Source organism: Cariama cristata, unplaced genomic scaffold (genome assembly GCF_000690535.1).
Source record: "Cariama cristata isolate BGI_N322 unplaced genomic scaffold, ASM69053v1 scaffold7657, whole genome shotgun sequence".
Classification (NCBI taxonomy): domain Eukaryota; kingdom Metazoa; phylum Chordata; class Aves; order Cariamiformes; family Cariamidae; genus Cariama; species Cariama cristata.
Genome location: NW_009628436.1, coordinates 116,185 through 128,238, shown reverse-complemented (window position 1 = coordinate 128,238; position 12,054 = coordinate 116,185). Strand labels below are relative to the sequence as shown.

At 35.6% G+C, this 12,054-nt stretch overlaps 1 protein-coding gene across 1 annotated transcript in view; it reads right to left on the bottom strand.

The window, feature by feature from the left end:
- Positions 1-12,054, bottom strand: part of LOC104165251 (vacuolar protein sorting-associated protein 13B-like) — a 270,979-nt gene that overhangs the window by 180,658 nt on the left and 78,267 nt on the right. Inside the window, exon 13 of the mRNA XM_009704826.1 lies at positions 10,672-10,783. Coding sequence (XP_009703128.1) covers positions 10,672-10,783 — 112 coding nt within the window. The remainder of the gene's footprint in view (positions 1-10,671; positions 10,784-12,054) is intronic.

Genomic DNA, 12,054 nt, shown 5'->3' with positions numbered 1-12,054 from the left:
GCCTGTGGCCTGCAACCCCCCACCCTCATCGGGACACTCAGCATCGGTTTTGTATACTTTTCCTCTTATTTCCACTATTAGTAGTACTAGTATTAATACCTTATACTATTTTTTCCATTATTATTGTATTATTAAAGTAGTTTTAATTTCCAATTCATAAGTCTCTCTCCCTTTTCTCCATCCTTTCCCGTCCTGGGGGGGAGGAGGGGGGTAACAGAGAGCGTCTGTCACCTGTTTTAAGAACTGGCCCAGCCTTAAATGGTGACACTAGTCTGCACATCACTTGCTTCGGTGGAAGGGTGAGACTTCTCTACTCAAAGAGCTCTTCATACATCTGACATGTTTTCTCTCCACTGTGGTAAATCAAGAATTAATTTGGGGAAGAATTCACAGTTTGAAAAATATTTTCAAATGGGAGGAAGGGCCATCATTAAGACTTAAGGGAAGCAAATAGTTACTCAACCCGATTTCAGTGAAGGAGGTGTGTTTCCGTGCTGGTTGAAGGGAAACAGAGACATGAGATTTCCGAGGGGTTCATTTAAAATGTGCAAAAGGTTATGAAACAAAAAGCTGAAGAGATTACTCTTCCTAGGGAGAAGACGATGAACTGCAATAACCTTAAGGACTCAATAAAAAAACCCTACGCATAACAAGTACTTATCATCTAAAGATTAGGAAGTATCAAGGCAAGCAGTTCAAAATATTGAGCATTTCAGTGTATAAAATAAGAGAATATAACACATAGTTTAAAATGATTAAAACTAAGAAAAATTCAAACAATTTTTGTTGTAATGGTTTGATTTTATTTTGATTGGCTTCACTATAATAGGCTTCATCACAGCAGAACTGCAGTTTTTTGTAAAAAAGGAAACAGAAAAAAACTATGTTAAACAGCACCTCAAACCAGTACAAACAAAGGAAATCCTAATCTCTCCTCCACTCAGTCACCATAAACATATCACAGATTTCAAAACTGATGTTGTATGAACTTCATGTGTCAAGCTCCATATATATCACACAGCAAATACTAATTAATTGTGTTAAAACCATATTTGAGACAGCAAGGAATATCAGAAGACCAAGGAAACTCTGAGTTCAGGCTGCTGTGTATCTTAAGCTTAGCCTTGACTTTGCAGAACATATGGTAGTTAAGATCACCCACAGCTGAAAAACCTTTTTTATAGAACAAAGTGTAGTGCAGTAGCACAACAGAGCAAACAATGCCCTTGTGAAAACTTTACTTTACAACCGCTATCTACGTCTGACCTTAAGCTGTTAAATGATGGCATCTTTATTAAATAGTCAAAGAAATGGAGTACATGCTACAATAAATTATATAAAATATGTTATTGAACACTTTGTAGACTCCTTTTTTGAAGAGGTGCTTCTCTCATGCCTATCTCCCAAGTTCACAGCTAAACTGTCTGACCTGAGAATTTCACAACCTGAACCCACAGGCCAGTTTAAAGGGAGTTTGAAAATCTATTCCCAATTTAGTTCTAAATCACACACAGATGTTAGAATGAACTACACCTGTATAATCAATCAATCATAACCACACTGTAAACTCAAAAGCATTACCAAAAAACCTAAATGCGGTTGCCCTAATCACTGAGATCTTCAGTCTACTGCAACTACTTCACCACTAAGCCAATGGAGTAGAGTGAGGCAAACAGCCAAAACGAGGCTTGAAGTTGTCATCATCATATTTGCCCAGTGAAGTGTGTGCGCCAGCCAGTCATAGCTAGCCAGGCATTGAGCTGGAACTGGTACACGAGGTCAGGGGAGACCACTGCATTGCCCTGCACTGCTAAAGAACTGGCACCTCCACAAGGTGCCCAGGCTCAGAGGGGTTCTCCTCACCATTGTCTTTCTACCGCAGTCCCTCCCAAACATGTGAGCAAGTTCCCATGATCTTCCCGGTCAAACTTGCCTCTAGAGCAGGACTATTTGGCACATCTCTGTGAATCTCCATAAAATTAATTTCATTCCTCCTCCCCCCTCCTCCTCCTTACAAAGGGCTGGGATGCTGCTAGGGTGAAGGCCACAGTTGTGCAAATATCTCAGTCAAGTCAGAAACAGTGTGTCCAACTGAAAGAAAGGAAGAACTTTGCAGATAGAATGCATATTAAGTTCTCAAAATGAAATTTAAAGTAACAATATATCATTGAGGAAGGATGTTATTTTTAATATTAAATTCTTTTTTTAATACACACATTGAGAGTTACTAGGACATTTCAAAAAAATAACTTCAACAATTTTACAGATTTCACCTTTGCTCTGTTTGAACAAATTGGTTATTCCTTTGAATTCATTCTTTATTCACATTTACTTCACTTTTTTTTTTCTGACATATTTAATAAGGTTACCAAAAGAGCTGCCCTGATCAACAAGAAATAGATGCTTAAATGACACAATAATGCCAGTGCTCTTTGATAGGAATGTTTCTATAAAGCATATTTCAATTTGTTTTCTATGAGGAACTGCACAAAGAAACTAAAAATTATTCTAAGAATCAGATTCGGCGCTACTAAGTGAAAGAGAACGTGTATTGAGCACACAGCGCTTAAAGTCATAAATTAAAGAGAAAAATATAGTTGTAGAAATGTTTTTCTTATTAAATTTATTTTGACTATCACATTCTAAGGAAAAGAAATGTATTTCAAATATATGTATTTAGGTAAATTAGTTACGTATTACTGCAGATTCCATCAAAACTCACAACTAAAGAAATTTCAAGTAAAAATAAGATTGATAGTTAAAGCTGAACATTTTAAAAGTTGAATTCCAAATATAAATTTAGCTCTGAATAGCTTTTGGTATTAGATAATTAACAAGCTACATTTCTGAAACTAAATGGGCAGTTCCAGCTGTTATTTTACAATTAGTTTCCGCTGAGGGTTTTAAATTAATAACTGCTGCAATAGTCTCAAACATGCCAGTGTTAATTAGGAGTGGTGTTTCCATGTAATGCTATCCATATATATGAATATTTTACTGGGAGAAAGGTCTAAGTAGACTTTTTTTTTGCCTCTCTACTAAAGATAGAAGAAGAGAGAAATGTAAAGCAGGAAAAGACTTTATTTCTGAGCCCTACTCCAGAGAGAGGTATAGGATTCTTATGGAAGACAAAGACAACTTTCCTAAGGTCCTTATGCTAAAAAAGCATGCGTTCAAGTACAATAGCAAAGGACAATATTTAGAACTTGCTATTTAATATGAGTATTTTGATTTAAACCCCAATTCATCAATAAATAAAGCTAAAGATTATTAAATGCAAAAAACCCCTAAGGCAGCACATCCAAATTCAATGTAGAGAGAATCCTGTCAAAAAAAGAAGACATATCTTGAGGAATAGAAACATCCTGGTCTGAGATCTGAAAAATTAGAAAATAAATTACAGGGACAAGTTTAAAATATTCACTGTTACAAGTTTTTTTTGCCTTAACACAGGAAGAAAAACCCTGAAAATGGTACTAGTGTAACCCTGTTTCACAACTTCTATGCAATAAAAGAAATACCTCTCCTTGAAATACTAAAATTTTTTTTCCTAAAAGTTATTTTCCTACATAACATTACCTCTGCAGTTTTAATCGTTCTGAAATTAAAGAAAAACTGTAGAGGTTTTATGATGCACTGTAACTTTTACTTTTTCCAATTCTCTGTGGTACATATGCACATTTTAACAAGCTGCTCACATTTCCATCAGAAACTATGTACATTTTTTCACTGATTATCTTTGTTGCCTTTATTCAAAGAAAAATAAATTCAGGCCACCATTAGCCAATTCCTTGTTTGTCTACCAAATAAGCTTCAATTAAGTATTCAAAAAAATAAAGCAAAATGGAAAATAAGTTTTATTAGAACCTTTATAAAATAATCAACTCTTAAAAGGAAATTATTCATATTAGGTCCATATTCTAGAAAACATTTAGTCATCTTAATACTAAACTTCTATGCAAAAAAGATTTTTTTTTAAACTGTTAATTGGTTTGAAAAGGAAAACATCAAGAATTGACCTTTTTGCTCATATTACAGTTATAGAAAATCCAGCAGGCTTTTTGTAACAATAATTTAAAGGTATATTTTTTTGAATATAAACACGTTCCACAGCAATTTAATTTCTGAAGAGAAGATGCTTATAGATGTGGGTGCTGTTGAAAAGTTTTGAAAAGCATTTGATTTTCCAAACCACATTTGAAAGAAAAAACAGATTTCCACACAGACTGCTGGCTATGCATGTGCTTCTTGCATAAAATCCTTCCATCATTCTTTCCTTTCCCTCACTCCAGCACTATCAGCACAGACACACAAAATTATTTATTACTCCTTTTTTCACTGAAGGATTTCTGTTAACCAATTATGGGCATTACTTGATTATTACAAGCATGTTCTAGGTAAAGCTCCTTGAAATAAAGATAAATAGCAGATATTGTATAAGAAAAACAACCTTGTTTTCTTATTTGTAAACGTTCAAGAGTTAAAAAAATTGAAAACAGTAAACTACAAAAATGAAAAACATAGCAGATTAGATACACTTACAGTGAAAAAGACTTGTATTGATGAGAAGATTTATGAAAAAACAAGAAATAATTTACAGCTACCTTTTATGATTAAACTCTTCACATTAATTTTTTTTTGGGGGGTGGGGGTGGCGTTTAAAGAATTTCCATTTACATTCACAAATTGAAAACAGTCTAAGCACAGCTTTATGCTTTGATCTATGAAAGATCTACACATGAAAATGACCATGGAACATTCAGACCTGGACTGTTAAGCTTTGATGTATGACATGAATGAAATCCTTGGATCTCAAAAATGATGAATCCAGAGCATAGACAACAATTAGATTCTTTATTGGCCAAGCTGAGGAAAGTTTGTGATTCTGTTCACCTAAACTTCCAGAACTCAATAATTTAGCAATATTTATTCCGGACTTTATAACCAAGGCCTTTTCACACTAGCCTCCAAACAGCCTGTATTCTCTGTGCTCTTTGTCAGACATTTCATTTTTGCATTTTGAACATTTTACCTCAAAATTATTTTACTTTATCTGTTCATGGATACTCCCTAAAATTCTATTAATTAATGTTTCATGTCAGAGTTTGCTAAAAACAACCATGTTGGGATGACTGGCAATTATATAGATAATTTGCAATTACATATAGCAATTTATTTTTATCTCTCTCTCTCTCTCTCTCTCTCAGATTACCCGCTCAATTATAAAGATAATTTGCAGTATTTGGTATAACAGGGCCCTTATCCCAATACAGAAGTAGAACCAAATTCCAGCTCCATGCTGCTTCATATTTAAGCAGAGCCATGCATCTACTTCCTCTTATTTTTCAGTCAGAGAAACAGAATTGCTCGGTCTTGTGATGAGGTCTTCTCAGCCATTTTCCTATTGATACTGTCCAGTTCTCCTGGTAGCTTAGCACAACTAGTGCTATTCATTGTTATAAACCCCCAACATACACACTTTTTGTTTTTATTCAGTCCTTTTTATTTCATGTTTCCACTGCCTAAAAGCGTTCAAGGATTCCAAGTATGCTCACCTTAATTGCACTAAGCACTGTTTCTATATATAGGAAAACAGTGTTGTAATCTAAAAAGGCGACAAAATTATCTCACAGAATGTGAGATAATTGGGCAGAAAACTGGTTAAGATGTCTACAGATACATTTGATTAGTTCCACTTCTTTAAAGCATTATAATTTATTCATGCTGATATTCTACACTAGCTACTTTAATAAAACATAAAGAACTAAGGAAATCACAAAGGGAACACATATGAAGACACACAAAGAAGGAAATGTGGCTTTTTCAAGCTACTCTGGGAGATGTTACTCTGTTTGCTGCAGCCATCTCCATAAATGCAAAAGGATCTTCCGGCCTGGTGCCCTCAGCATTGCTTTATAGCCATCAAAAGTCTGCTCTTTTGACAAGTGATTATCAAACAGATCTAAATAATCTGCTGAGTTTGTTGTGTGGAGAAAGACTTGAGCAACTTGATCTAAATTGCTTTGAGTAGGAGGCTGGACGAGACGAACTAGAGAAGTCCCTTCCAACTGAAATTATTCCACGATTCTATGCTTCCTTTGGATTTCTGTGACAGAATCAGCCACAAAACTGCTTTTATCACTCTCCACATAAAACCATATATTTACATTTTTAGAGAAGTGCTCACTGCTAATAAGAAATCTTAACTGATGTCCTCCAAAGTGAACAAAGCATTGCTACACACACCACAACTGCCAAAAGTCTCTGTGTAACTGGCATACAGTTAAGGTCTTAATTTCATTACACTAACACTGTAGTAGAAGCATACCTTTGATGTTAGGTACCACAGAATCCACAGATGAGAGAGTTTTACGAAGATCCTGAGGAAAAAAACTGTAGTTGCAATTTTTATCTTATTAGACACCAGAGCACCAAACAAGAGCAAGCCCAGGATTGAGAAATGCAATTTTTTGTCTCCAAAGAGATGCTTATTTTTTCCTCTAGTTACAGCATTTAAAATTTCCCTTCAATGTAATTTCTCTGATAACAAATAACTGGCTGACTTTCACTCCATCAGGGCATTAATCTGATTTCCCTATCTCAGCACTCTTCCTCCCCAAAACTGCTAGACCTTTCTCTGTTTTGTCAAATGCATTTGATGATTCATTTGGCCACTTAAAAAGTTCTAACATACACAGCATAACCACACAAGCCAAAAAATGACCACATCATCTTGTTTTTCTACAGCCTGCTGAGTCGTCTCCAAGCAGCAGCACCCCCCAGTCCCAAATTTAATATGACCAGGTAGCTAAAACCCACAAAAATGTGGTTCTCTCCTTCACTGCTTAGCAGAAGCTTAATTTACTCTGACTCCTTCACAGTTCTAATTAACTGCTCTTCCCCCCTCTTTAGCCAGGCTGGGCAGATGCCTCACTTGCATGCTTATCCAAAATCTCCTTTATTCTGGCCTCTGGCCCCATCCCAAGGCCTTCTGGTATCTACAAGAATTCTGCTCCACAGAATTGGCAGTTTCTTGATGGGAACATACAACTCTGGTGATACTTGTTGAAGAGAAACACACTTTAGTTGGGGTTTAAGAATCAGAAATGCAGGAGAAATCATTACAATGAACAAACCAACTCTGAGGATTTAGTAGGAAGAAAAAATTGACAAGGAGAAATTGTCTCTTACTGTAACCAGCTAAAAATTTGCCACTGTACTTCTTTCAGGAGCCCTATATTTACTGTTATGGTAGATGCACCTTTGTTTACCTCATGTATTAATAGTGTAAAGTAAATTAGTCCATTTTCTACTGGCGGAAATAGTTATTTTTAGACTAATTTTTATATGGTATAAGAAAACTGAGGTTACTATGTCAACACGTTTCTTTCCAACTTCCAATAATCACCTGAAAAAATATTTGTGCCCAAACTTTTGGGGCACATTATTTTTCCAACATTCCATTTTCAATTTAGTTCTCTCTCCAAGTTAAGCAAGTAAGCTATTTTTCCTAAGACACAGATGGAGTCACTTCAGCTTACAGGCCAGAAGTGGCCCAGTTTATTTAGTATGACCTGGAGACATACCAGACTTACCTTTCATGCACTTGCATTCTGTTAATGATATATGAGCACATTCAGTTTTTCATGTATGAATTTATGGGACAAATTCAAAAGATATTTGGAAATTCTATTCAGCCTTTAGCCATTAAAAAATTTCTCAGCCTTTCCTAAAAGAACAGTTTCTAAATGAGAAGCAAAAATTCTTCTTTCTCATGAAACACCACATTAATTGCATGTGGTTGTAGTTCAGACCTAAACAGAAGACTGTTTAAACCAAAGTGACACCACAAATTAAGTTTGGATCCCCGCTCCAGAAACACTGTAAAGACAGTGGTTCAGACAACGATTTATTTTCTTTTATTCTATTAAAAGCAGCAGCAGCAAATTAGAGGAGAAGAGAGGTTGGAAAAAGACAGAAGATGACATGCTGGGATTATTAGAATGCTGTAGCAGCTAATTCTTCCGTAATGAACAGGCTGCTGTAAGGTTTTTTTTAGAGTCTCTTAAGTTGGATATTGTACTAATTGTACCTCTGTTGATATTTATTAAGAAATCTTTCACCAAAATGCATGAGTTAAACATTGTGTGGGTTTGCTCATTTTACGACCTGATTTTTAAGCAATCTGTATTAGCTCCAGTTACACGTTTTTGCTATCTGGTACCATCTACTGTGGCCAGGTTAAAAAGGGCGAATACTGTGCAAGTTAAGAAATCTCGTATTTCGAGAAACAAATACTAACATCAGTCATATGTGCTAAAAATATCCCATTTTTTTTTTGCCCTTGAATACAGACTGTCTGTCTTGCCCTAAAAACCTTTGTATTACAGTATTTTCCAAAGGAAAACTGACAAATGGTGAAATTAACTCCACTCACAACTCCACTGGTCTAACAGCAGTGACTACCATGTAAGAAAATGAACAGCCATCTTCAACCATGCTCCTGCAACTACAGTATGTTCTGGATCAAAGAATATGTAATTAGAAAACACATCTACTTTGACTCCAAACTGGAATCTTAATATTTTTAATTACAAAATATTAATTTATATTGCTCAACAGTGTTGAAGTTTGCTTAAACAGATAGAAACAGTAACCTTCTTCCCAAAACCAAAAGACCACCCACTACCAACTTCAATATTGTCTCATAAAATGCTGCAAAGTAACTTGACACTCTGCCCTGACATATTTTAAAAACACTAAAGCTAGTTTAATTGGATGATTAAAGGAACAAAGATAAGACTGAGTCATTTGACAGCTGCTGAGAAATCAGAAGAACCGTCACTGAAGCAGTTAGAGGAAATTACTGAAAATGGCAGATATTTCTCAGAAAAAGACACAGGAAGCATGATGTTGTGAGTCTGGTCACAAAGAAGCCAGTAACAGTCAGATGAGAGATGTCTGTGGCCCAGTGCTTATTTCTACCTTACCCATTTGGTGTCTTGATTTCTAAAGGAGGACTGGAGTATATCATAACTCTGTACAACTATGAAAGCCAAATATACACTGCACAAATTTAAGTCTGGAACATTTATGTATACAACACCCAGAGACCCAAAACACAAAAAGGCATCAGAACCTTTAAGCAATTGAGTGACTTCTGGTTTGAAAAGCACGAAATTTCTGCATTTCAGGTAAAGCCACAGATGCAAAGAAATCAGACTCAAAAATGTAAACTGGCATAGCTTCAGTGATTTTAGATGGACATCGTATCCCTCCTGTCGCTTACTCACCAACTTGTTCGTACAAGGAACATTGCACAGGTCCCCTAGGCGACAGAAACAACCTTAAGGAAGCTGGAACTTGCAGATTCCACTTTATGATAGGGGATTTGTCTGACAAATTTTTGGTTGCTGTGAGAAGAGTAAAACCTACATTTGGTTCTGTAACCCTGAAAGCAGGTATCACATGGGAGTCTCCTCAGTCAGAGAGGGCAGAAGCAGAAGGAGCCTGTACAAATATCAGGAAGATCTCTTTTATTTGTGGGCACATTGATAGTTGGATCAGGCCCTGCTACCCAAAGCCATTGCTGGTGCCAGGCTGTAAGATTTCTTCCATGAAAGCTCCATAATACAGTAGATACAATGTTCATTTAAAACAAACAAACAAACTACTCTAACCAAACATAACAGGCAAAAACACTAATTTAAATGTTTCCACATGGAAATATAAAGAAAAAGACTCTCTTACAACTTCTAAGTGATTAGAAGTGAAACTGGAGATATTTCATGGTCTCCTAAAAATCCTAGTCTTGACAAAAAGTAAAATTTGCTGTCATTTTCTAGGCAGTAAATGTTTTACTGCTGGGAAAAGATTTTGATGTTTGTAATTTCTGTTGCAGAGCACTATGAAGTAGTTAAAAGTATTGCCACATCTGAAAAACAGACCAACAGGAAGTATAAGACACTTGTTCATCTGTATTTCTGTGACTTTTCTCACTTGGTATTATTTGCAACCATACTTTCATGTCTAGCAACAGTGCCAACTCTACTAAGGATCATATATTACTTTTATCATGTTGATTACATATGTTCACCAGTTTTGCTGCCTATATATGATTAGTGTGGTTTGCACATACTTAGTGACACAATCCAGAGCATGACATTTTCACAGAAAATGTGTTTACTGGGAAAGAGCTCCTTAGAAGTTTGCTTTCCTTTCAGCTTTGATCTACAGGACATCAAGAATAGTACAGTTTGAATATATGTTCATCATTTCTATTATTAAGATCTATCTCCTCCACACTATATAGCTTCTGAACACTCTGGTAGTTGCAAAAACTTCCCTTTTCTCTTAGGTGAACTTAGTAGCAGCCGAATAAAAGAAAGCCTCTTAAAATGTTCTCATCTGTGAGCTTAAGCTTCGTAATGACTTGACATTTAAATTCTGTTATTCATCAGCACTTCACAAGAGAACTTGATTTGTCTAAATGGATTTGAAAGCCCACAAGTGAAGAAAATCAGAAAAACGTGGTTTTGAATATCAAAAGGTTGTATGTGAAAAGTATTTTTACAGGCTGCACGTACCAGTTTTATTGATCAATTAACTTTTCCCAAAATGAATTTCTCTGAGACCATATATGAAAACCAAACCCCCTCCTCCAACACTTACTGATAAATGTCTTTTCTGAGCACAGCTCTACTAAGAGGGTTGTCAGCCTGAGGAGCCATAGAGACAGATCCAATCTTGAGAACCAAAGTATCTTCTTTAATTGCTGGATTAGCTGTAGTTAGGAGAAGAGAAAATATGTGTTTTAATTAAAAGTCAAATGCACATAGCAGAAACACTGAAAAACTATTTCTTAAAAAAAAAAAAATCTAAAGAAGAGTGTCTGTTAAGGATTCAGTTCTGCTCAGGAGCAACCACTAATGCATTAAAAAAGCCATAAAATCAATAGCACTGTTGTGATACATAAAGACAAAACTATTGTCATTTAATTTCCCCACAGAGTTTTATCACACAAGTAAATCCTGGTCTGTGACTTCTCATTTTCTTCATTTTCTCTGATGCTTTTTTATTTCAATTTTTTTCATCCAAAATTATGTTGATCCCACAGACTCCTTTGTGATCTGTCTGTTTCTCCAATAATTATCTGCTGAAATATCAGCATGTAAAGCACTCTGAATCATGCACCCTTTTTAATACAGGTCTAGGTCATTTAGATATAAAATATTCAACGTAACCATCCTAGTAGCATTTAGTATGGGTTGCAACACACATGAAAAGTTCAAACACAAGGACTGAAACAAGAGAATCTGAAATCTGACACATATACAAAGAACAAGATGTAGTACTGGACAGTCAATTTCACATCAATAACAAAATTACTCCAAGAAGAATCTCTGCTTTCCACTTAATCTCCATCATATTCAAATTTCAGCCACATGTACAAATCCTTAGTTTTAAAAGCAGTGGTGATATTACATAGAAAACCAAAGTTCTGCCCCGAAAAAAATAGCACCACATTTCTTGTAGTAAACTCTCTGAAGTTTTGTTACAGGAAAAGACCGAGTTTCCTGCATCTCTTTCTCAGCAGACATGGACATACACAAAGTATTTGGATAAGGTTCTGCTCAGAAGACTCCACAGTGACAAGGAAGATCCTGAAAACATGTGATGCAAGCTCACAGAGTTCATTATCTGAAGTGAAATAGTTCACTGCAACACCAGTGTGACGGAACACGGACAGAACAACATCACATTTGCTCCCACATCCAAGGAAATTCTGCAAGACTCTCATACATGAGTTCTCAAAACATAATGATAGTAGCAGAACAGAGTTCAAATATTTAACTGAAGAGTCAAATGCCTGGTGTGGAAAGAACCAGTAAAATCTGACCTTAAAAAATGGCTTCTGCAGACTTGTTAATGTCTTGGTGAATAAGCCACCATGCTTTGCTGCTATAAATATACATATGTATGTTTTTAAACAGATATAAGAAATCACAGAATTCACAGAAATTTTAATACAGTATTTTGAAATAAGTGTAGGGA